This window comes from Miniopterus schreibersii, assembly GCF_964146895.1.
Source record: "Miniopterus schreibersii genome assembly, chromosome: X".
Taxonomy (NCBI): Eukaryota; Metazoa; Chordata; class Mammalia; order Chiroptera; family Miniopteridae; genus Miniopterus; species Miniopterus schreibersii.
This window is the reverse complement of record NC_138104.1, coordinates 54,354,549-54,381,098: the sequence shown is the minus strand read 5'-3', so window position 1 is coordinate 54,381,098 and position 26,550 is coordinate 54,354,549. Positions and strand designations below refer to the sequence as shown.

The 26,550-nt window shown below is 43.6% G+C and overlaps 1 protein-coding gene across 4 annotated transcripts in view; it reads right to left on the bottom strand.

The window, feature by feature from the left end:
• Nucleotides 1-26,550, bottom strand: part of MSN (moesin) — a 136,031-nt gene that overhangs the window by 64,010 nt on the left and 45,471 nt on the right. The window contains exon 1 of one of the 4 annotated variants that reach the window (XM_081125560.1): nucleotides 11,365-11,629. The exons of 2 other annotated variants lie outside the window; for them this stretch is intronic. In XM_081125560.1, coding sequence (XP_080981686.1) covers nucleotides 11,365-11,376 — 12 coding nt within the window. In that variant the 5' untranslated portion in view covers nucleotides 11,377-11,629. Of the gene's footprint in view, nucleotides 1-11,364; nucleotides 11,630-26,550 lie in introns of those variants that run through there. One more of the 4 variants, XM_081125561.1, reaches the window with a different exon arrangement.

Below are 26,550 nucleotides of genomic sequence, written 5' to 3'. Positions count from 1 at the left end.
TAGAAATCCCTCCCCTTCGCCCCATCTAAGCCCACATTACCTAGCTCTCCCCATCCAAGGGCAGCATAGACCTCAGTGACTCAGACAAAGGAAGCGGAAGAGAAGCTTAGTAATTTAAGACACGGCCAAAAGCAATTTAAGAGCACTAAAGAGAGGGATGTTGTGGGGGAAAGAGGTAGAGGAAGTCAAATATCATTTGCATTTAGTCTTGGTTTGTTTCTTGGTCTTCCCCTTCCCTGCTAGAAAAATGACCAACCCAAGGGTCTTCTATTCTTCCTGGAGTCACCAATGACCCAAAATAGCCAGGAACTGTGGCTTGCAGGCTGGACTCTGAGGCCCCACCCAAAACACTCAGTCAAAAGTTGTCTCTCAAAGCCAGGATGCCCACACTCTGTAGTAGGTGGATCCAATACCTCTAAGCAAAGCTCACTGAAATAGAGAGGGATACCTAACACATTGATAGCTGGGGGAGAGGGGAGGGCAACACTTCCAATGCCACTCTAACGAGGAGAGAGAATTTCTCCAAAAGTTCACTGCTCTCTGTTTGTTACACTCTTTCCAAGAACCCCTTATTACCTTCTTAAAGACTGGGCACAAATAATCAGGAAGTCAGGGAAAGCCAATGTTCTCATTTTAAAGATAAGAAAACAAAGGCCCATAAAAGTAACTTGCCCAAGGTCACACAGGCAGAGACTAAAAGCCAGATATCCTTTATTTGGTGGTCCACTACACTTTTTATTGTAACATTTCTACTAAACAGCATTTTAGAAAATCCAGACAAGTGCCCAAACTGTAAGTGTCAAAAGCTCAGCTCTTCCAACATAGGGTTAGATAGTTCAGGACTGGGAATGGGAGGCAGAGGGACTTTCAATGCAGCTCACTCAGAAGAGCCAAGTGAGAAGCCTAGGCGTAAAAAGGGCACACACAAAGAACTTACCAACTGAAAGGCTTTACCTACTCCAAAGGAAGTTTCAGCTGCTAAGAGCCCCTGCCTCATCCTGCCCTGTCTCACTCCTACACAGTGAGCTTTTTCAGGCCAAGCAAGATTAATCCTAGGCTATCTGAGATCTAGGTAAGAAGCTAGAGTGGAGTGACCAGACAAGGTCAAGAGGGCAAGGAGAAATAAGAAAGCAGGGTAAAGAAATCACTCATTCCAGAGTCCTCCCATCTTCTCCTCTCCCACTTGTCTCCCTCCCCCATAAAAGTGTCTCACCTCCTGCTCTAAACAGGCCCTAAACAAGGAGAAAAGTTTGCAGGTGATACTATATAAACTTGAGGAAGGCGTTCCCTGTACCAAAGAAGAACGGAGGACTAGTTGAGGTGCTGAAGGGCATTTGAGGGGGGAGAAAATAGCCAAATAAGGCATACTTGACTGGTAAAGAATCATCAGGAAAGGTTCCAGAAGCTGACGTCCCAGGGAGGAAGCCTTTAGTCATTGGTTTCCTCTGGCAACTGGCCTAAGGCCAGGAGGCAAACTCCCAACCTTAGGAAAATGCCTAGGCTATGACAGAGAGAAAGGTAACCAGGCTAGATTTTTCCCAGGCCAACCTCAGGCCCTGCTGGAACAGCTCTCCAAGTGCCAGCAGAGAGGTGCAGTGTAACCCTGAAGCGAAATGGCAAATTTTCTCACCAAGCATATGTTAGATCCACCATGGCCCAGGTGCCAAGAGGAGTAAGGCACCTGGAGAAGGGGGCTTTGCTCTACTATGGGTACATATTTCTGATACTGTTGATATTTTCATGTTAGAGGGAAAAAAATTCAAAGGCAAAGATGTTAAGTGACTTTTGTTCTCAGTAAGGAAACTGCTATGGGTTATTCAGTCTCCCAGGAGTATCTGCAAGGAAGTTTGGAGAGGAATTTAGCTCACTTAAAACCCTGGAAGACAGCAAAGATTTGTACAACTTAACTACTGACACCCAAACTGACTGTTACCTTGACCCCTACCCTCCAACTCCATACCACAGATTAGTCAACCCCAGTTAAAGATTACAACAGGTAAAAGCCTCTGGTTGTACTTCATCTAAACTTCAGGCTGAAATTTCTGAAAATGGATGAGGGGGCAGATTAGACCATGATAGTAAGGTCAGGAACTTTATCTAAACACACCTCACTGGAGAAAAACAAGCTTAATCCTTCCCAGGTATTTAAGGGAGGTCAGGACTAAAGAGAGGGAAATGCTGGCCAAGCCTGATAGGCATGCCTTGCTCCCCGTCCCAGGCTCTGGCCCCTGTGACCTCCCAAATATATATCCAGGAAAGGATTCCTCCTCTGGATTATAGTTTGCTTTGTATCACCAAATGCCCACATCTCAACTTTTCTTTCATTAGGCACTGATTGGTACCCTAGCCACACAAAGTACTTATCAAATTCCCACAAAGTAGGAGGGTCACCAGGGATGAAAAGAAGCTTCAACCTTCAAAGTCACCAATCACAGGAGCTACCTGGCAAAACATTACTATAAAGTAAACACAGTGGTAGGTCACCACACCAGTGGCCTAGAAGCTATGTCAACACATACCTTATGCCACAAGAAGCCCATTGAAAAGAGCATCAAATCTAGTTCTGTCATCAGACATAGCCAAGAACTATGCCTTGAAAGTAACCCAACTTTAAGAATCAGATGCTGTAGATAGGCCCTGGCCAGAAAATGCCACAATTCTTAACCTATTACAATCACACACTAAGAAATCCTCCCCTCATTTCCACCCTATCCCAAATACCTATCTCATAGCAAAGACATTAGGAGAACTGAAAGCTGTTTTTAAGCTGTGGACCTAGAGAGTAATCACTAAGCTCTATTCCTTGGTTTAACTCATATGGAAACATGAAGGATAGAGCCTCTCACATACCTGCTGGGGCAACAAAGATAACAAAATTTGTTTTAGTTAATTCACAATTCTGGGAAACCCAATGTACAGTCTCCCAAAAAAAAACCCTTCAGAAGGTTTGCCAATTCAGACAGGATTGTTGGCTCCACCTGACCTCAGCATCACTAACTTGGTCTATGCTCACATATACTCTGTGACTCCCCTTGAAACAACCAGCACCTCAAGCCTTCTTTGATTTTAGACCAAGAGAGCACTGGCCTAGGGCCACCTGTTTTATGCCCACATACCAAAATTACATCACTCTCCTACCCAGAATGGCCACTGCACCCAAGTGTACACATCGTTCAAGGCCCTGTTCATGTCCCAATAAACCCCCTTCTTCTAAAAATCTCTAGAAAATGACACTTAAATTGTACATATTTTTCAAACTGTTTTTAAGTGAGTGAGCTTTAAATCTCCAGTTAAATAGGGGATCCCTCCATTCATTTATTCATATTCCTTCTAGTGAAGAGTACCTAGTAACCTCTCAATAAATGGTGAGAATGCAGCTGCCTGCCTTCTTTCTTACCTATCCTACCTAGAAAAGGGTTGGGCATGTAGAAGTTTCACAAATAATTATAATAGCTAACATTTGCATAGCACTTATCAGATGCTAGCCACAATTCTAAGCAGTTTACATGAATTGCCTCACTAAATCCTCTCAACGATACCATGAGATAGGTACTATTATCTTCACTTTACAGTTGAGGAAAATGAGACACAGAAGTTAAGTAACTTGCCCAAGGCTACACACCTAGTTGGTTACAGACCTTAGATTTGAGCCCACGCAGTCTGTTTCCAGAGTTTGTGCTTTTCACCACTACTTTATGCTCCCTTTCTATAAAGCTTGAAAAAAAACTTTTTTGGCTAGCTACCTGCCCCAGGCTTAGCCTACAACTCCTAAAGGTAACTAGTGAGTGTTGAGGCCAGGAGACTGCAGTCTGCATTCAAATGGTTGCTATAGCAGCAAATATTGTCACCAAAGTGGAAAGGAAAGTACCATAAAATCCTCCTAACTCAAAAAACGGCTCAAGCTGGAGTACTGAGTGAGAATAATACAAAGAGGTCAGAGCTTAAAATTTCAAAAGGCAGAGAGAAAGCGGGGAATTTGGGTGAGGGGCAGGAAGGAAGAGAAAAGTCATTCTGAGGTCCCAGAAGAACTGAGTCACCCACTGACTGAAACCTGCTGCAGCAGAAGCTATTTAGGGGAACTCCATTGCAATCATTTTGTTAATATAACTGCCACAGGGCCAAGTCTCTGGAAATCTGGGTCCCCTGGGTGAAAAGAATCATTCCTCCAAGACAGGCAAACCCAGTAAGAGACCACTGACTTGGGAATCAGGAAAGCCAAGTTCTCCTACCTAAACTATTACCAACTTTATGTGATCCTGAACAAGCTGGATGCCCCTCTAGATAAGAATATGGAAAATAAATAACTACTCTATAAAGACTCTTAAGACAGTGAAGTCCAGTCTCAAGCAGGGCAATGTGGCTAGTCTCCTCTCCTTACCTTTCAGTGCACGTATCCACCTTCCACCACCCTTCACAGTCAAAGCAGAACACTTACCTTCTGGGAAGTGCTACAAAGAGCCCCAAAGCACTGTCAGAGCCTGAATCATCTCCATAAAAAGTAACTTCTGAAGTCAGTTCTACACACTCATAAGAACTTGCTCTTCCCATGACCATAATAACACTATAGTCAAATCACCCTCAGCACAGAGGAAGAAACACTGAGCACCCTGAAGGAGGTGCCATGTAGAAGTCAGACTTTTGAAGTTCCTCCCCTACACCACGGGCCAGACAAGTTGGATTTTAGTCCTAGCCCTATTACCAGTTCACTCGAATTGCTTCTCTTTTCAAGCACAAAGGTTGAACTAAAGTGTTGAACACCAGCTCAGTTGCTCTGTGGTTCAAAACACTCCTGTGAGAAACCTAGAGCATCCAGAACAATGGCTTAAAAGGAAGCTTAAGGCTAAGAGCCATATGGTTTCACTCATATGTGGAATATAAAACTGAAACCCATAGGCATAAAACAGTATGGTGGTTATCAGAGGAAAGGTGATGGGAAAGGTGGTGTAGTAAAGGGCAAAGGGGGCCAATTATATGGTGATGGAAGATGATTTGACTTTGGATGGTGGGCACACAATGCAATATTGCATATCATGTATCGTGGAAATGTACACTTGAAACCTACATAATGTTATTAAACAATGTCACCCCAGTAAGTTTAATTAAAAATTTTCTAAAAATAAAAGGAAGCTTAAGGCTGAGGAAGTTCTGGGTCATCCTAAGTACAGATGCATTTGAAATGTTGCACCCCAGAACAGCTAGGTGTCAGCTCACTGGTGGCAGATACCTCAGGAGGTCAGTTTATGCCCACCAACTTATTAATGTCTAACAATATATCTAACTACCACATTAATGAGGTTAAAAGGAAATCTGAAATATAACAGTAGTTTCCTGACCTTTCAGCATAACTGCAAGGGGTCTATGCTACCTACAGGCAGTGAAAAGAAAGGGAGGGAAACCCATGAAGTTTTCAGTATTTGTCTGAAGCTCTTCAGTCAACCCACAGCCTTCATAGTATTGTCTCATTAGTTTCTTTCTTGTTCTTCAGAATCCTTGTCAGAGCAACTAATGAAATAAACCAGCTCCCAAGCTAGAAACCCTCCATCCTGAACTCAGTAAACAGGAAGAAACAGTATTCCAGAGGTGTAAGGGGACAAGAACATATATTTTAGCAAGTGCTGTTCAACTCTGTATTGCCAGCATACACTGCCTGGTACATAGAAGACATTCAAATTTTAAGGAAAGAATGTCTCAAGAACATAGTACTGGAAGAGTCCCTAGAGTATGCCTATTACTAATACAGTTCCCTCATGACCAGCTGTGAGACTGAGAGCTTAAGGCAGGGACTTGCGTAAAGGCCCACTCATTTGGATTCGTTTACCAAGGATGAGAAAGTTCTTCTTACATGGAAAAAAAAGAAAAATTCTCAGGTCAGTGCTACTTGTCATTTCCTAATACCCACCTTCCAAATCAATGGAGTCCTGAGCTAATCCTCCAAGTACCATGAATCAGAACCTGGAATTAAAGTTTTTCAGCTCTATCAAGCATGAAGTGGGAGGAGGGATGAACAGCAAAGCCAGTCAATCATGACAAGAGCACCTCCTTCTCTTGACCAATAGATTCCCCCAAAAGAGACTGCCCTTGTATTCTGTCTTTTCTACAGGGGCAGAACAGTGGGATGCAGTAGCAGGGAGAATAGATTATGAGTTGGGAAAGATGTACATGATAAACTGAGTTCTATCTTTGAAAGATCAGAAACAGACTGTTCCAAACAGTAACGATGCCAATTTTCAGTAACTCTAGTCATGAAAGGCCCAACCCTAGTAATGTTGGTAAACCAGATCTCCCCTTTGGAGACCTTGAGGCCAGAAATTCCAGTGAGGGGGACTCCCAAGAAAATACAAAGGGATCTGAATACACTGTTGCCAAGCAACACTATTAGAACAGAGTTCAGAATATATGTAGCCGTCATCTCATCTCATCCAGAAAGAAATGAATTTGGAGTCCAGGAGCTAGACCATATGACCTCTAAATGTCCCTTTCAGCTCCAACATTCAGTAAGGCAGAACACCCATAAGCCCAGCGAGAGTGGCTCAGTTGGCTGAGCATCATCCTGCGCTCCTGTGCACCGAAGGGTTGTAGGTTCGCTCCCCAATCACAGCATATACAGAAGGCAACTGATCGATGTCTGTCTGTCTCTCTCCATTCCTCTCCTTAAACATATCCTCAGGTGAGGATTAAAAAAAAAAAAAAAAAAGGACACCCTTAAAACAAGCTATGAAAACAAGCTATTGTTATAGGCAGCTATAGAATAATGTAGAGTTAGCAGACTAATGGTCAGTACAACCTGCCACCCACTCACAGAGCAACCTTCCCCTTTCCAAGCCTAGCATAAGAGAATATAGATTATTAAGTGCCTTTAAGGATCCCCTGAAGGCTCTCCTGCCCCACCATCTCCTCTGTGCTCAGAGGGCTATTCAAGAAGCCTAAAGGAAATCTCCAAGATGGTTCCTGCTCTGTCTCTATCATCTATGCTTTCACAAAAGGCTGAGTAAACTGGAGAACCAAAGAAGTGGAGAGATGCAGGATCCAAAAAGTCACCCTTCTCTCACATAACCTCCATTCCTGATCAGTTGCCCAACCCTAAGTCTGCAGGCAAGACTAGTTCAAGGGTTAAAAGACTGAGATTGTTCCTCCTATTCACCAAGTACCCCTTTAGTGCCACTCGAGTGGCTCAAGCAATGCTAGGAATGGCAGGAGAATAAACAATCCACACAGCCCTTGTTAAAGTTTAGCTGAATGCAGACCCAGAAGCCTTCAAATACTTCAAGGAGTTGGGCTCCTCTGCTGACAAGGATGGTCCCATCAATGACCAGTTGATCACTTTTCCCCTCACCTACTGAGCTAGGGCTAAAAACCCAGCAAACTGAAGAGGTTTTACCAAGACTGACCCTCTAACTAAGAAGAGGAAGAGAGAGAAAAGAACACCCTTAAAACAAGCTATTGTTGCAGGCAGCTAGAGAATAATGGACAGTTAGCAGACTAGTGCTACTGACATGCTACATCATTCTAGGTCAGTCCCTCCCTATCCGAAGGTCTCAGTTTACCCATCTATAAAATGAGAAGTGTTGGACTTGACAGTTATGAAGAACCTTTTCAACTCTCACGAACCAAAAACTCAAGAACACCTTGAAAATTCAAAACAATCTCTTTTTAGAGAATCCAAGAGTGTCCCAAAGACACTAAAAACAGTTAAAGATGGTAGGACAGGAGAAAAGGGGTTTGTTAGGGGTTTTTTGTTTGTTTTGCAACTTTCTTACCACCAGAAAGTGTAGATAGCAGTTAATAAGTTCTCCATTCTGGCTACTAAGGCAGACCCAGGAAACTGGCAACTAAAAGCAGAATCCAAGAATGGGCAGGGAGGGAGTGCAGAGGGGCATGTTTTAACAGATTTAGGGGAGGCTGGGCTAACTGTAGGAGACAACTGGCTGCAAAAGTGAAACCAACCCTGGACAGACTGTAGACATGGTTCATATGAATGAATGGATTTGATTTTTCCACTACCCTTCCCTATCTGTCATACTCCAGAAATAGCCTAAAACATACTAGTAAAGAAGGAGTTGAGAACAGGGGAATTTTCTCCCTTCATTAGAGCTACTAGTATCGTTTCTCAGACTTTTGGCTATCAAGTGCAGGTATCTGTTCTTGTCGGTTTAACATTAAAGCTACCAGCTGATATACAGAGAACTATGGTGTGCCTCTGCACACCTCAACATTGATATGAGGAATGAGAAAACAAGAGGCATCTTTTGACACCCCTAACTCTCACCAGGAAACCACACAAATGCCAATGTTGGTTACTTTGCCCGAATTATCCACTTCCTTTTATCTGAGGACCAGGAAGGTCTGAAAAAAGGTGGCAATTTTCTTTGGGAAAGAGAGGGGACTCGACTTCAAGAACCCAATCACTGAGTCAGAATGGAGGGTCAATGTGATGAACATCACAAAGCCTGGACCCCAAAGTAGGTTCTTTCCTGTAGATATAAATAACCTCATTGGTTGAGAGGAAGAAGAGGGAGGGAGAGAGGGGGGAGGAGAGAGGGATTAGATCGATAGTCTCTGCGATCCCTTTCAAGTTAAGAGTCTATGGTCTTAACAGGCATGATATAGTTGTTTCTCCTAGAAGTTGGCCATTCCTTGAGCCAAACAACATGGAAAATTATCCAAATCATCCAGTCCACCAAAATTCAGCCCTCTCCTAACCTGATTCAAGTTTCAGTCAATCTGCATAAAAATACCTTCAGTATTCAGATACATTCAGTACCCTAGGCTTGAGGTCAAACAGCTCTCTATACCCAAGAAAAGGATAACCACACCATTTTCTTCGCCACTTTTAACTAAGGATGGAATGGTTAAGGCCACTATGAGACAATTTCCAGACCCATCAATTTGTATTTAATGTGATATACTGCAGAATTGAAAACAGGAAATGCCCCTAGAGAAAAGAGGTAAAGGGACACTCTATTCCCAGAGACCCACCCACCTATTTAGGCAAAGCCACACCTTAAGAGGAGTCGAGGAGTCAATCGCAGAGAGATAAACCTAAGGAGAGGCTCCTGGAAGGTTCTTTATAATCCTCCGCATTGGCAGAGACAGTGCAGTATTTCCCCCTCTCTTTTCAAAACCATTCTCTCACTGCGCATGGTGGGGAGGGCAAGTATGAAAAAGCCCCATGTCATAAAACCACAAGCAATTTAAGAGAGAGAGAAAGCATAACTGTGGCAGGCAGTTAGACAGACGTGAGCAGAACAAGGACAATGGTCTAGGTACATTAAGTCACCAGGGTGAAAAGCCCTGGATGCCTAGCACAGGACAACTGTAGGGTGGGACCTCGTCCCCAGGGTGGCCTTTCCTCCCCTAGCATATCGTTGGTCATGTGGTTTAAACCCCCTGACCTTTCCTCCCTAGAGATAACATCCAGGCCTCAGTTGTATTTCAGCTCTAGGTCCAGAAAAGCAATAAAACCAGACAAGGCTGACTTCAGAATTAACTGCATTGAATAATAGCCCCACTGCCCTGGCACTGCCCAATCAGTGGAGACCTAGACCCTGAAAGGGCACACCTGGAAAACTGCTGAATATTCCACTGAGATCTTCCCCTGGTACCTCCCCTAAAATATCCACCGTTAAAATCCTTAGGATGGAGGACCCAGTAACTCTCCCTCCCTGGAGCACACCCATACCTTTCCCTTTACCCTTTCCCTTCTCCCTCCCCTCCCCCAGGTACATGACCTTTATATTCCTCACATCTAAGCTCCAAGGGCTCTTCCTCTGCCTCTATAACTTGTTTCTTAAGCCCATTTCTTCTATGAATTACTTCTTCTACCTCTTTGATTTTATAAATAAATGTTCTCTTATAGTTTGAGTCTTGATTCTGAATTCTTTCCTAGCCAGAACTCAGGCACTGAGGTTACAAAACCCAGGTCTGGTCTGATGCCACCAGTCTAACACCTGGTGCCATTCCTGTTGCCACCAACAGAGCCACATACTTGTTGAAAACTTAGTGTTTTTGAAGAACAGGATTCAGTAAGGGCAAGAATGACTTGGCAGTAAGTCTGGAATACAGCAACGTGGCAACCAAAGCTCAGCACACACCCAGAGAACTGGGCTCCCCCCCGACTCTCATCCAAAGACCCTCAGCCATTCTCGAGGCTACTAGTCACTATCTCAGCTCTACAAGGACCAGGCAGTCCTAGGGAGAGGGTTCCAGGAGAACTGCATAGCCTAGGCCAGCCCAACAAGCTGCTTGGCCTAAGGGACTCAAACTAGGGTGCTCACCAGGCCTTCCTGGGCAAGGGAAGGGCCCTAGCAGCCATTTGCCATGACTTGCACAAAAGCAAGCAGGGCTCATTATTCAGGCACACTCCTCCTCCGCCCCTCCCTCCTGGGCATCCGGCTCCCTTAGGCCCCACTCCCAAGAGGCTTCAGCTCTACTCATAACAGCCAGTGGGGTGGAGACCAGATCCTAGAAGCTACCAACACTCTAGAAAGGTGTGGCCCCACAGGAGAGAATCTACACAGAACAGTCCAAGTCCAGAGGGGAAAGAAAGAGATAGTCATTAGGTAATGGGAAGGGAAGGGAAGGGAAGGGGAGGGGAGGGAAGGGAAGGGAAGGGGAGGGGAGGGGAGGGGAGGGGAGGGGAGGGGAGGGGAGGGGAGGGGAAGGGGAGGGGGGGGAAGGGGAAGGGGAAGGGAAGGGGAAGGGAAGGGATTGGCGAATGGAGAGGAGGAAGAAACCAGTCTTCTCCCCTAAGAATAGGGCAGACCTCTCCCCCTCAGACTGGTGCCTAATGAAGTGTTAGTGCTTGTAAGTAAAAGCGAGCAGCCTTGATGGGTCCCTCCACATCTCTATTCTCCCCTCCTAGTGGAAAACAGCTGAGACCGCCTGGGGAGTCTGTGGGAAAGATGCGTGGGGGTGCGGGATCCACCCTTAACATCTCCCTCCTCTTTGCTTCTCGGTTTCCAAGGCCCCTCCTGGACAGTGGCAGCCTTGTCCAGAAGGCGCCAATTCCTGGACTGGGGGACGTGTTCTCCTCTGGACCAGTCTTCTTCCCCACGCCCATGGCCTGTCTGGGACAAAAGGAGAACTTGGGCCCCGAGGAAGCCTTCCCTACTGTCGCATCCCAGCCTGAGAAACAGGCCAGCCCCTCCCAGTCCACACTTGTAGCCCCAGACCACCTCATCCCCCACCCCCACCCGAGGGCGCGCTGTACCAGGTTTCCACTCCCGCCCCTCCCCACCCCAGGCCTGGCCGAGGGCGCGGCATCCCGCGCAGGCGGGTAGCTGGCCAATTCCCCAGCCATCATCAAGGGTCTACAGGGGTCTGCTAGAGCCTTTGGGGCCAGCAGCGCCCACCGCCTGCACTCACCGTCTTGGGCATGGTGACGGCAAAGGCGGCGGAGTTGGCAAAGTTTTAGCTGGGAGCTGTCGGGCAGCGTTGAACACGCAGTACACACGGCTCGGACTCCGGGGACTGGGGGCTCGGATTGGGTCCCTCGCTAGCTTCGAGGCGACTGCTCAGCTTCCTGCTAACGGGCCACGACTTCACAAACCCCACCCAGGAAAGAGCCGCCCCCGTCGTGCCGCCCGCTCCTTTTTGTGGCCGGCCAGGCTTCCGCGCCACTCCCAGCCCTGGAGCCCGCCTCCTTGCCGGCTGCCTGCCTTGCCCCGCCCAGCCCAGCCCTGCCTAAGCGGGCCACACCAACCACGTGGGGGCCGGACTATGCTTGGGCGTCCCTAGGAGGGCCCCCACCCAAGTCCACCCTGCTCCTCTCCCACCACCTTCACAGCCCTTAACCCTTAGTATCCTGGCTGTCTAACCCCACCCCAAAGAAGGGCCCTGGCAGAGACTTAAACAACCCCTGGACACACTACTAAAAGGGAAAGGGGGCCCTGGAGCCCAAGTAGGGGACAAGAAGTCAGACAATGGGGAAGAAAAGGAAGTTGATAGAAAGAGGGGCTGAGAGAGAAGTGTGGGTTTGGCCCTCTGGGGAGGAGAAGAATGGGTTTGAAAGGAAATCATAGGCTATCAAAGACTGTTTAGTCCAGTCTCCATTAAGGTCAAGAGAACTGAGGATTAGAAAGAGGAAAGGACTTACCAAGGTCGGGCTACCAGTTTAGAGAATGGATTCAGGGGATAATAGAGAAGACAAAGTGTTCAGTTAAGCTATTGCAATAATACAGGCAAGGAATTTTGAAGACTAAAATCCTCTCCCCTCTCACTTTACCAGACAGAAGCTGGTTGTGTTGATGGTCAAGTAGCTGGATATTGCTTAAAGGTTAGACTTGAAACTCTCTGGTTAGGAGGGACCCATCTCAGAACAGAGGCAAGCTGGGGTGCTTGCTCTCTTGTTCTTCAAGATGGCCAAGGAAACACATCTTTGTTTCCTACCTCTTTTTTTAAAAAATACATCGTTATTGATTTTAGAAATAGGAAGGGAGAGGGAGAGAGATAGAAACATCAATAATGAGAGAGTCATTGATTGGCTGCCTCCTGCACAACCCGGACTGGAGATCGAGCCCTCAACTTGGGTGTGTGCCCTGAGAGGGAATGGAACTGAGATCTCTTGGATCATAGGTCATTGCTCAACCACTGAACCATGCCCTGCTGGCCTACCTCTTTTTAAAAAACTTCGTGGCAATATGGCCAGAGTTTCTGATCTCTCCCCACCTCACTCCTTACCATGATCCCATGTGAAGTGAGAATTAGCTCAATCTTCCTAGGACCAGAGTAATCCCCAAAATTAGATTTAGATATCATGAGATTTATGCCTGTGTTTGTAGAGACAAGACGTGGGAATAAGCGCTAAACATCCCCACCTATGTCTGCTACCCTTGGTGAAGGAAGTAAGAGGTATGAAGACACCTGGGTTTTTAGAAGAGCTGGATTCAGAAAGGTCAAAGAGCAAAAGGCAAATATTTTTCAAGCAGTAAAGCTAGATGAGGGCCCAAATGAGCAGAGTGGTACAGAGACATTCTGGAGCTGGATTCCAAGGAAGCTGGGAGCATCTGAATCAGGGGGTAAGAGATACAAAGGAAAATATTTGAGCTTTAGGGCTAGGCATGGGTTCCAGGTGGAAAGGCTCAGAATTCCTAGGGATCTGGGGCTGTTCTGGAGCTGCAGCAAGTTTGAGTGTCAAAGTCAAAGGAATATCAAGCAGGAACTGCGTAAGGCTGATTTATGTGAAAGCCTAAGCCAAGCTCAAGAGAGAAATGAGATTGGACTTGCAATCACCTCCAACCCAAGACTTAAGTTCACTACAATAAAGCAGCTTCTGCTTATTAAATGGCATTCTTCCATCAGATAACTCAATAGTTCAGGAGAGGCAATACCTGAGAGATACTGGATAAGGAACAGTCCTATATCCCAGGGATACTTTGGATAAGGAAGCACCTACCCTCAAACCATTGGATGGTAAAAATTTTTTAAATCATTTTAAAATTTTTCAATTACAGTTGACATACAATATTATATTAGTTTCAGGTGTACAACCCAGTGATTAGACATTATATAACTTACAAAGTGATCACTCTGGTAAATCTCGTACCCATCTGACACCACACATAGTTATTAGAATATTATTGACTATATTCCTTATGTTGTACTTTACATCCCTGTGACTATTTTATCACTACCAATTTGTGCTACTTTTTTTTTAAATCCTCACCCTAGGACATGCTGAGAGAGAGAGAGAGAGAGAAAAGTCCATGTAAGAGAGAAACATCGATCAGATGCCTTCCATGCATGACATGACTGGGGACTGAACCCACAATCCCGGTATGTGCCCTGACCGGGAATCAGACTGGGAATCTTTCGGTGCACAGGAGGATGCTCAACCAACTGAGCCACTCCAGCCTGGCCCAATTTGTACTTCCTAATCCCTTCACCTTTTTCACCCAACCCCCAACCCCCTTCCCATCTGGCAATCAACAAAATGTTCTCTGTATCTGAGTCTGTTTCTGTTCTGCTTGTTCATTTATTTTGTTTTTTAGATTTAATTGTTGATAGATATGTATTTATTGCCATTCTACTGTTCATATGTTTGATTTTTTCTTTTCTTCTTTTTATTTTTATTTTTTTTATTTTTTTCAAATTTTATATATATATATATATTTAAATATATCTTTATTGATTACAGAGAGAGGGAAGGAGAGAGAGAGAGAGAGAGAGAGAGAGAGAGAGAGAGAAACATCAATGGCGAGAGAGTCATTGATCGAGCCCGCAACTGGGTATGTGCCCTGACTGGGAATCGAACCCCAATCGCCTGGATCCTAGGTCGATGCTCAACCGTTGAGCTACGCCCGGCCGGGCTCAAATTATATATCTTTATTGATTTCAGAGAGAAGAAAGGAGAGGGAGAGGGAGAGATGGAAACATCAATGATGAGAGAGTCACTGATCAGCTGCCTCCTGCATGCCCCCGACGGGGTATTGAGCCCGCAACTGGGCATGTGCCCTGACCGGGAATCGAACCCCGATCTCCTAGGTCCTAGGTCAATGCTCAACTGCTGAGCCATGCCCAGCTGGGCTTCTTCTTTTTAAAGAAGACCCTTTAACATTTCAGGTAAATACTGGTTTGGTGGTGGTGAACGTCTTTAGCTTTTTCTTGTCTGGGACACTCTTTATCTGTCCTTTGATTCTAAATGATAGCTTGGTATAGGAATCTTGGTCGTAGGTCCTTGCTTTTCATCACTTTAAATATTTCTTGCCAATCTCTACTGCCCTACAAAGTTTCTGCTAAAAAATCAGCTGACAGTCCTATGGGAGCTCCCTTGTAGGTAACTAATTGCTTTTCTCTTGCTGCTTTTAAGATTCTCTCTTTGTCTTTAACCTTTTGCATTTTAATTATGATGCACCTTGGTGTGAGCCTCTTTGGGTTCATCTTGTTTGAGGCTCTCTGCACTTCCTGGACTTGTATGTCTATTTCCTTCACCAGGTTAGGAAAGTTTTCAGACACTATTTTTTTAAAACAGGTTTCCAATTTCTTGCTCTCTCTCTTCTCCTTCCAGCTCCCCTGTGATGCAAATGTTGCTATGCTTGAAGTTGTTCCAGAGGCTCCTTACACTATCCTCATTTTTTTGGATTCTTTTTTTCTTTTTGTTGTTGTGATTGGATATTTTTTACTTCCTTATATTCCAAATTGCTGATTTAATTCTTAGCTTCATCCACTCTACTGTTGAGTCCCTGTTAATTATTCTTCCTTTCAGTTAGTGTATCCTTCATTTCTGACTGGTCCATTTTTATGCTGTTAGAGTTCTCACTATATATCCAGTGTTTTGAACTCTGCATTTAATAGATTGCCTATCTTCATTTTCTTTAGTTATTTTTCTGGAGTTTTGTTCTGTTTTTTCATTTGGGCCATGTTTCTTTGTCTCCTCATTTTGGCCGCCTCCCTGTGTTTTTTTCTATGTATTAGGTAGAGCTGCTACATCTCCTGGAATTGGTAAAGTGGCCTAATGTAGTAGGTGTCCTGTAGGGTCCAGGGGCTCAGGTTCCCCATTCACCCAAGCTGGGCACTCCAGGTGCACCACCTTCTGTGTGGGCAGTGTACATCTTCTTATTAGAGTTGAGCCTTGATTGCTTTTGACACATCAATGGGAGAGATTTACTCCCAGGCTGTTTGGCTGCAAGGACTGGCTGTGACCACCAACCACTGTGGAGGATCAGCTGTGTGAGGACTACCTCACAGAGCAGGACTTATTTCAGCAGGGCTCTGGTGCTCACTCAGTCCACCCCTTGAATATGTCCTTTTTGGAGGTGCTTGGTTGGTGCTTCAATGTGGTCTAAACCTGTCCACCAAGTGCACTGGCTCTGAAGCCTCCTTTGAGGTGCAGGCCAAGGTCAGCTACTGCTTGTGTTCTGCCCAGGGCCACCGGGCATTAGCTACAAAGGGATCTTCAGATGGCTTCCACTTGTGCTGCCCTTGGAAGTGTCCAGGAGAGGCCAAGCTGTGAACCAAGGCTGGCTGCCACTGGTATCAGTCCTGGGGCACTTAGTGAGACGTACAGGGCATGCTGACGCCAGATACTACTTGTTTGAAAGAATTTAGGAAAGTCTGAAGCATGACCTAGCACAGGCCTTGCATATGGGAAAGCCACCGGAAACATCTTGGGTGCACCCAAAAGTTGGGTGGGGTAGGGATTCAGGGAATCACCAGGGTGGGGCAAACTGTGATATCCAGGTTCATGGAGATTCAGACATGGCACCCACCTGCTGGTTCTGTGGGGGAAGGGCTCAGAAACAGAACAATAGCTTCTGCCAGCACTTCTGTCTAAGAGGAAGCTGCCCCGTCAGCTATCGTCCTGATGCTAGACACTTTGATTTCCCCCTGTTCATCCCTGGTGTCTTTCGAGCTGCTTCCCCAGCATGGGATCTCAGAGGGAGTGAGGCTGAGTAAGTCTGTGCTTGGGCCCTTTAAGAGGAACTGCCTGGGACTCCAGCAGCCTCCATCTCTCTCAGCTTGAATCCACACTGGTTTTTATAGCCAGAAGTTATGGGGACTTCTCTTCCCAGCATTGGAACCCTGGACTGGGGGGCCTGGTATGGGGCTGGACCCTTTGCTCTTCAGGGAGGATCTCCTGGATGGTAATAGTTGATAGTTCATCACTCAGAACTCTCTGACGGCTTCTTTTCATTTTCATTACTATTGCAAAGTCCTACTTTACACCTAAATTAGATCTCTTCTGCTTCACTCAGTATAACTTATCTTCACTGATGCTTGGGGAAGGAATTAACTAAGCTTCTGATGTTACTTTTCTCCATTCTCAAAATGTGGCAGAGAGATGAGAATAAACACTAGCTTGAGGCCACACACTCTGAGGCCTTCTCTCTCTCTTCCTTCCCCCAGGTCAGTACCTCAAGCACTAGGCTAGCTGTGCCCTTTACACAAACAAGAGAACAGGCAGAAGAATATACCACTGTCTCATACAGGCAAATAAGTCTTCTTGGTATAACTCACAGCAGTAGGGAAATCTTGCTTTTAACCATCCTCAATCTTCCACTTATTTCTTGGAAACAAAAGCTAGTTTGAGCAAAAGGGCAGAAAATAACAGCGCTAAGCAGTGAAGAGGCCATTTCAAAATTTAAGAAGGACCTTTACAGGTAGAAATGAGGAAATTGATGCTCTGAGGAATGAAGTGACTTATCCAAAAGTCACATGGTTCGTTGATGGTGGGGCAGGGATTTGGACACAGGTCTTGTGAGTCCCAAGTCCACCTTCTTTCTACCAACCTGACCTGTGACTCAGCAAACCTGAGGAAGGAGATGCATTTTAAGATTCATATCACCCCTGCACCTCACTGGTCAGACTAGACAGCTTGAGATAGCAGGTGGGTAATAATAAACAGCGGTGATATAGCATCTTGCCAATGTCAAGTGCCTGGGAATATTTATTATTAATCATACTAATGGGCCACTGTGAGAGGAAAGAGAGTTTCTCTCTGGCTTTTCCTCTAATAAGACTGGAAGCTTTCCAAGAGCTTCCCCCAGCCAGCCAATATCGATTCAATTTGAGCCAGAGTCCTCTTGGAATATGAAATTAGCCCTGCAGAGAAGGTCTCCCAGTAGAGTAACTAGCCCCCAGCCCTGCGCCCTGTGACCAGTGACTGGAGACTACTCATATGTGGCCAGTCTGCCTGTGGGGCTCAGAGAAAGAACAGCCCCCTCAGACTATACAGCCTCTTCATGAACGGCCCAAAGTTCAAACTTGATACACCTAGAAGAAACTATTCATCTGTCCACCCCACCCATGCCTCCAGCAGTGACCAGGTACCTGCTAGGTGCCTGGTTCTATGTGAGGTTCTGCAAGTGATGCTCACCCTCTTCTTCCTCAGGAGCTCTCCTTCCCAGTGGGTGTGTATCTGTTGGTGGTTTTTCTGTTACACTGTCCTTTGTGTGCACCGTGTCATCATCTTTAACTCCCCTCAGGCTGACTCCTGCTATCTGGTCATCAAGCCCTGCTCTCTGTCTGTCCTTCACAGCTTCTCTCCCTCCCATCTTCACTGCCAGTGCCCTAGGTCAACCTTTACTGACTCTTCCTGGTTTCCCTGCCTCCAGGCTTCCACATCCAGGCCATCTTCCACACTGGCACCATGGTGATCTTCAGAAACGCAGCGCTCACCTGTGCTCAGTCATCAGGTGACCCCTTCTGCCCAACACACACACTTAACCTTTGCATCCTGTTCTTCTCCCACAGCTCCTCAGTACAGCCCTTCCCCTTGAGCCAGACTTGTCTCACCACACACACACAGCACAGTGTGCTCACTCCTGTCTCTGCACAAAGTCCTCCCTTGATCTCTCCTGCCATCTTTGTGCTTTCTTCCTCCCCCAAGCTCCAGTAGTGCCTGACGTCCTCAGTGCTCATCTGGCATCCCTCCCATATCCTGCTTTGTCTTGTCAACTGCTGCTTTTTTTTCTTTTTATCCATTCCAGGCTGGGCTGTAGTTGTTGCCAGAGAGGGACTGCACTTTTGTTCCACTCAGAAGGAGGCCAGCACATTTCTAGGCATGCTTTTGGAGCTCAGGACAAATTCCTCAACTAGGCCAGCAGATCTCCCATTCTCATATCCAGCCTGAAGGCCTAGCAACTTGTATTTTATCCAGATTCTTCAAGGGTCCAAGTTCCCCCTTATACTGTTTCAATTTCTCCTGGTAGGAGACAAGACCAAGAAATAGAACAGAGCTTCCTATCCCTATATCCTTGTTTCTTCTCCCCCAAGGGTTTTCCTGGGTCCAGATGTCCCATTCTTTGACTATATTTGTGTTTTCTGTATGCTCCTATGCTTGCCTGTTTATGTGTCCATTTGCATGTACGTGTGTGCATGGGCCTGATGTTTATTTCTAAGTTGCTGATATGTAGATTCATCAACCTCTAAAAATTTTTCATATTTCTTAACCCCTAATCTCTGACCAGAAAATATCAGAACATTCTTTTATCTAAGAAATGTAGGTCTCAAATATTTCCAACTATATTTTGAAAGACCTTCCTTTCCTTCCTACTCCCCAAAGATACTTTGCTTATGTTCAACCCAGCCATGTGTGAACTTACAGGTGAGAACCCATGTGGAGATTTGTTTCAATGGGAAAAATGCAGGGCCTTCCACTGGGTTTTACATGCCCCCAAGTACCAACCACATCATATGTTCCTGGCCCCCACCCCACCCCAGTGACTCCAGAGGATGCGCTAGTGGGTGGTGTAAAGCGTTGGGGGTAGAGGAGCCATTCTCCAATTTCTCTCACACACATATTGCTCCCAAACCTCCCAGACTCCATTTTTCCAAGGCTTTGGGATAAGGGACTGAGAGGGCTTGCTCTACTTTTCTCAGATAAACAAAGTGTCAAATGTATTGCCAGGTGACTGGGTCCAAAGACATCTAACAAATTATTCTGAGTGTCAGAATGTTTGAGAAAAAGAGCTCTGTGTTTAACACATAGAAACACCCAATCTTAGTCCTGGCAGAGTGGCCCAGTTGGTTTGAGCATCATCCCATACTCCAAAAGTTTTCGGGTTCAATTCCTGATCAGGGCACATACCTAGGTGTGGTTTCCAACACTGGTCAGGGTGCATATGGGAGGCAACTGATTGATGTTTCTCTCTCACATCACTGTTTCTCTTTCTCTCTCTCTCTTTAAATCAATAAAAACATATCCTCAGGTGAGGATTTAAAAAAAGAAAAAGAAACACCCAATCTAGAGCTAGACTGGGTTTTTCTCATCAATTCCTAACCTTATCTCTCCGATATCTTGTTAAAGACAAACAATCCAATTAAAAAATGGGCAAAGGGCCCAAACAGACACTTCTCCAAAGAAGACATACAGAAGGTCAAGAGACATATGAAAAAATGCTCAAAGTCACTAAGCATCAGAGAGTTGTAAATTAAAACCACAATGATATATCACCTCACACCTGTCAGAATGGCTACCATCAACAAATCAACAAGGACAAATGCTGGCAAGGATGTGGAGAAAAGGGAACCCTAGTACACTGCTGGTGGGAATGAAGACTGGTGCAGCCACTATGGAAAACAGTATGGAGTTTCCTCAAAAAATTAAAAATGGAACTGCCATTTGACCCAGTGATCCCACTTCTAAGAAAATATCCTAAGAATCCCAAAACATCAATCAGAAAGAATATATGCACCCCTATGTTTATAGCAGCAAAATTTACAATAGCTAAGATCTGGAAACAGCCCAAGTGCCCATCAGTAGATGAGTGGATAAAAACGCTGTGGGACATTTACACCATGGAGTACTATGCAGCTATTTAAAAAAAGGATCTCTGACCCTTTGGGACAGCAATAAATTTTTTTTTTTAATTTTTTAAAAAATCAATATTAAGTGCTCGTGAAGTGTGGGCTATCTGTGCAGAGGAACTGGCTCTCTCATTGATGAATGGAGAGAAGGAAAAAGAGTACAGCCACTTGGGAAAAGTGTGGCTGGTCCTTATAAAATTAAAAGTACACTCACTGAAAACAAACAAACAAACAAAACCTTGTAAATGACCCATTAATTTCACTTCTAGGTGTTTACCCACCAAAAAGTGAGATAAATAGATGATTGATAGATAGATATAGTTAATAACACTGGATTGCATTTTTGACACTTGTTAAGGAAGCAAATCTTCATAGTTCTCATCACAAGAAAAAGGAAAAAAAGAATGAAAACAGGGATCAGAATCCTAGAATAATATATGTTTAATATCATCTAGGCTACATGTCATCATTTTATATGTAAGGAAACTAAGGCCAAGAAAAGCAAATGGCCTTACTCAGTGAAAAACCTAGGTCTCCTGACTCCCAGGCCAGTGTTTTGTCTGCTCGGTCTTCAAACTCAAGTGCAATAAAGATCAAACAAGTTAGTAGGAAAAAAAAAAAAAAAAAGAGGAATGGTCTTATAGTTCTATTGCTTTGGGAACATCTGAAAATTGAAGCTGGGTGATTCTTAAGGGAGGGAATAAAGGTACAGAGCCTGCCAAAAGCAAGCCTGGACAGAGTACCTGCAATTGCCTGGGGTAGGATCTGAAACCGAAGAAAAATCCTGGCTTCTCTTGTCCAGTGACTTATCTGGAAACTGGGAAGGTCTTGTTTCTCCTGTTATGTGAGTTCCAGATCTCGAGGCTTCTCATCTTCCAGACACTTTCCCAGTTCTAGACCTCCTGATTGATGATGCTTGCCATAGAGCTGCCTGCTGTTTGAGTGTGGGGCTACTTCTCATCCCTAAGGCTCTGACTTTAAAGACTATATGGGGAATGGAGATATAGATAATGAAACTCTTTTACCTCATTTCAGTTACTCATTTATTGTCTGATTTACCTCTTCAAGGTGTTCTGCTCCAATCTGAGTTCGCCCACTCCCTGGGGAAGGCTGGACTTGGGCTACTTCTACCTCCTGTTCAGTGCCATACTTTTTCTCACTTTAGGGTCTTTGAAGATGCTATTCCTTCACCTAATACACTCTTCCTGGAACAATCTTCCTTTGGTTATTTTCATAGCTGGCTCCTTCCCTTCCTTTAGGTTTCAGCTTAAATATATAACTCCTTCCCTTACCCATTCTTTCTAAAATAGAATTCCCTTTGCCCTCCCCCTTTTTTTAAAATATATTTTTATTGATTTCAAAGAGAGGAAGGGAGAAGGAGAGAGAAGTAGAAACATCAATGATGAGAGAGTCATTGATTGGCTGCCTTCTGCACGACCCCTCCTGGGGATCGAGCCTGCAACCTGAGCATGTGCCCGGACCAGGAATGGAACCACAAACTCCTGTTTCATAGGTCAATGTTCAACCACTGAACCATGACGGCTGGGCTGCCCTCCCCTCTTAAAAAAAACATTTATTCTCAGTCTCAGAGATTTGTTTTCTCCACAGCACTTACTATAGTCAGCAATAATGCATCTTATAGTATATTTTACCTATGTACTTGTTTAATGTCTACCTCCCTGTAGTAGGAAGAATAACAGAATAATGTCCCCAAAGATGTCTACATCATAATCCGCAAAACCTGTAAATGTGTTTTATTACATGACAGAGGAACTAAAGGTTGCAGATGGAATTAAGGTTGCTAGTCACTGACCTTGATGTGGGGAGATTATCCTGGATTATCCACGTGGGCTCAGTGTCATCACAAGGGTCCCCATAAGTGGAATACAGAGGCTTGAGAGGAGGTCAGAGTTATGTGGTCAGGATTCAAATAATTTGAATATAAAGGAAGGGACCACAAACCAAGAAACGCAGATAGAATCAAGAAACTGGAAATAGATTTTCCACTAAGTCCTCCAGAAAGAATGTAGCCCTGCAGACCTATTTTAGACTTCTGGTCTCCAGAACAGTACGAGAATAAATTAGTGTTGCTTTAAGCCACTAAGTTTGTAGTAATTTGTTACAGCAGCCATCAAATACTGTTACCATCCCCATTAGAATATGATTTTGATAAGGGCACGAACTAATTTAGCTCACCATCCCAGGCCCAACATGCAGTATAGTGTCTGGCACAAAATAGGATTTCATTTAATATTGGTTGGTTTAAATAAATATATGAAACCTGGTCATGCCCATCATTATGTAGTGGCCTATCCAAGTGGCTGAGCCCAAGGGAAGCCAATACTTTCCCAGCCAGTATTTGGTAGTAGAGAGAAGTTGGAAGCCTGGGAACACTTACATTTTTAAAAATTTATCTTTATTGTTGAATGTATTACAGATGTCAACTTTTTCCCTCTACTGATTCCCTCCACCATGCTTCCACCTCCTTCCCAGACTTTTACAGCGCTGTTATCTGTGTCCATGAGCTATGCATATATGCATTTAAGTCTTTTGGTTAATCTCTTCCTATCTCCCACTCCCTCTAATATACATCAGTCTGTTGCACACGTCAATGTTTCTGAGTCTATTTTGTTCCTCAGTTTATTTTGTTCATTAGATTCCATATATGCATGAGATCATGTGATACTTGTCTTTCTTTGACTGGATACTTGTCTTTTCTCTGACTTAGCATAATATTCTCCAGGTCCCTCCATGCTATCTCAAAGGGTAAGAGACCCTTCCTTTTTTACAGCTGCATAGTATTCCATTGTGTAAATGTACCACCTTTTTAAAAAATGTTTATATTGATTTTAGAGAGAGAGGAAGTGAGGGGGATAGAGAGAGAGAAATGTTGATGAGAAATATCAATCTTCTGCCTCCCCCATGCCCCCTATTGGGGATGAGCCAGAAACATGGGCATGTGCCCTGACTGGGAATAAAACCGATTACCTCTTGGTTTATGGATCACTGCCCAACCACTGAGCCACACCAGCCAGGTGAACCACAGTTTTTATCCATTCATCTACTGATGGGCACTTGGGCTGTTTCCAGATCTTAGCTATTGTAAACAGCACTGCTATAAACATAGGGGTGTGTATATTCTTTATTATTGGTGTTTCAGGCTTCTTAGGATATATTCCTAAAAGTGGGATCACTGGGTCAAATGGCAGTCACCTTTTTAACTTTTTGAGAAAACTCCACACTATTTTACATACTGCTTGTACCAGTCTGCATTCCTATCAACAGTGTACTAGGGATCCTTTTTCTCCACATCCTCGTCAGCATTTGTTGTTTGCTGATTTATTGATGACAGCCATTCTGGCAGGTATAAGGTGGTGCCTCATTGGCATTTTAATTTGCATCTCTCTGATGATTAGTGATTGAGCACTTTTTCATATGTCTCTTAGCCATTTGTATGTCCTCTTTGGGGAAGTGTCTGTTCAGGTTTTCTGTTTTTTAATTGGACTATTTGTCTTGCTTTTGTTGAGTTGTATGAGAACTTTATATATTTTGGAAATTAACCCCTAAAAGCTGTATCATTGGCAAATATGTTCTCCCATAGAGTGGTTTCCCTTTTCATTTTGATGCTGGTTTCTTTTGCTGTGCAGTAGCTTTTTAGTTGGATGTAGTCCCATTTGTTTATTTTTTCCTTTGTTTCTCTTGCCTTAGGATATGTATCTGTGAAAATTCAGAGACATGAGATGTCTGATATTTTGTTTCCTATATCTTCTTCTAGGATTTTTATGGTTTCCATTTTGACTTTATTCTTGTGTAAGGTGTAAGTTGGTGGTCTAGTTTCTTTCTCTTTCTCTCTCTCTCTTTCTCTCTCTCTTTCTTTCTCTCCTTTCTCTCTTCCTCCCTTCCTCCCTTTCTCCCTTTCTCCCTTTCTTTCTCCCTTTCTTTCTCCCTCTCTCTCTCTCTCTCTCTTTCTCTCTCTTCTCTTTCTTTCTTTTTTGCATGTACCTGTCCAATTTTCCCAACACCATTTATTGAAGAGACTCTCCTTAGTCCATTGTATTTTCTTCCTCCCATCGTCAAATATTAATTGAGCATAATGGCTTGAGTCAATTTGTGGGTTCTATGTTCTGTTCCACTGATCTATATGCCTGTTCTTGTGCCAGTACCAGGCTGTTTTGATTAAAGTGGCTTTGTAGTATAACTTGATATCCAGTATTGTGATCCCTCCAGCTTTGTTCTTTCTCAAGATTGCTGCAGCTATTCGGGGCTTTCTTTGGTTCAATATAAATTTTTGGAGTGTTTGTTCAAGATCTGTGAAATATGGTGTCAGTATTTTAATAAGGATTGCATTGATTCTATAGATTACTTTGGGTGATACGGGCATTTTAATGATGTTAATTCTACCAACCCATGAACACAGTATATTCTTCCACTTGTATCTTTCTCTATCTCTTTTTGCAACATCCTATAGTTTTCTGAGTACAGGTCTTTTACCTCCTTAGTTAAGTTTATTCCTAAGTATCTTAATTTTTTTGATGGGATGATAAATGGAATTGTTTTCTTAGTTTCTCTTTGTGAGAGACAATTATTGTTGTATAAAAATGCCATTGATTTCTGGGTGTTAATTTTGTATCCTGCTACCTTGCTGAGTTCATTTATTAAATATAATAGTTTTTTCGTGAAGTCCTTAGGATTTTCTATGTACTACAATATTATGTCATCTGAAAATAATGACAGTTTTACTTTCTCCTTTCCAATTTCATGCCTTTTATGTTTTCTTCTTTTCTGATCTCTTTGGCTAGGGCTTCCAGTACTTTGTTGAATAAGAGTGTTAAAATCGAACATCCCTGTCTTGTTCCTCTTCTTAGGTGAAATGGTTTTAGTTTTTACCCATTGAGTATGATGTTGTTTGTAGGTTTGTCCTATATGGATTTTATTATGTTGAGATATGATCCCTCTCTAATCCCATGTTGCTGAGATGTTTTATCAAAAATGGGTATTGAATTTTGTCGAATGCTTTTTCTGTGTCTATTGATATGATCATGTGATTTTTGTCTTTCAATATGTTTAAGTGATGTATCATAGAATTGATTTGCAAATATTGTACCATGCTTGCACTCTGGGAATAAGTCCCACTTGGCCATGGTGTATGATCTCTTTAATATATTGGCAGATGCAATTTGCTAATATCTTGTTAAGGATTATAAAATCTATTTTCATCAGGGATATTGGCCTGTAATTCTCTTTCTTTGTAGTGTCTTTATCTGGGTTTAGAATTAGGATAAAGCTGGCCTGGAAAAAAGAGCTTGGAATTGTTCCTTCCTCTTGGATTTTTTTGGAATATGTTGAGGAGGATAGGTGTTAGTTCTTCTTCGAATATTTGGTAAAACTCCCCTGTGAAGCAGTCCAGACCAGAGCTTTTGTTTTTTGGGGAGTTTTTTTTAAATTACTGCTTCAATTTCATTAATTGTTATCAGCCTATTCAGGTTTTCTGACTTTTTCTGATCGAGTTTTGGAAGATTGTATTTTTCTAGGAATTTGTCCATTTTTTCCCAGCTGTCCAGTTTGTAGGCATATAGTTGTTCATAGTATTTTCCCAATGCTTTGTATTTCTGTGGTGTCAGTGTTTACTTCACCACTTTCATTTATGATTTTATTTAATGGGCCCCTCTTTGTTTCTTGATAAGTCTGGCTAAAGTTTTATCATTCTTGTTTATCTTTTCTAAGAACTAGCTCTTGGTTTCATTGATCTTTTGTATTATTATTATTATCATTATCATTATTATTTAGTATCTATGCCATTTATTTCCACTCTGATCTTTATTATTTCCTTCCTTCTACTTACTCTGGGCTTTTCTTGTTGTTCTCTTTCTAAGTTTTTAAGTTGTTAGGGTTAGATAGTTTATTAAAAGTTTTTCTTGTTTTTTGAGGTAGGGATGTGGTGCTATGAACTTCCCTCTCAGGATTCTTTTCACTGTGTCCCATAGATTTTAGGTTGTTGTGTGTTCATTTTCATTTGTTTCCAGGATATTTTTTATTTCTTCCTTGATCTCTTTGGTTACCCATTCATTGTTTAATAACATGTTATTTAGCCTCCATGTGTTTTAATGTTTTAGAGAATTTTTATAGTGGTTGGATTCTAATTTTTTGCCATTGTGATCTGAGAAAATGCTTGATATGATTTCAATCCTTTGAACTTGTAGAGATATTTTGTGTCCTAATGTAGTGTATCTTTGAGAATGTCCCATGTACACTTGAGAAGAATGTATATTTTGAAGCTTTGGGTTGGAACGTTCTGTAAATGTCAGT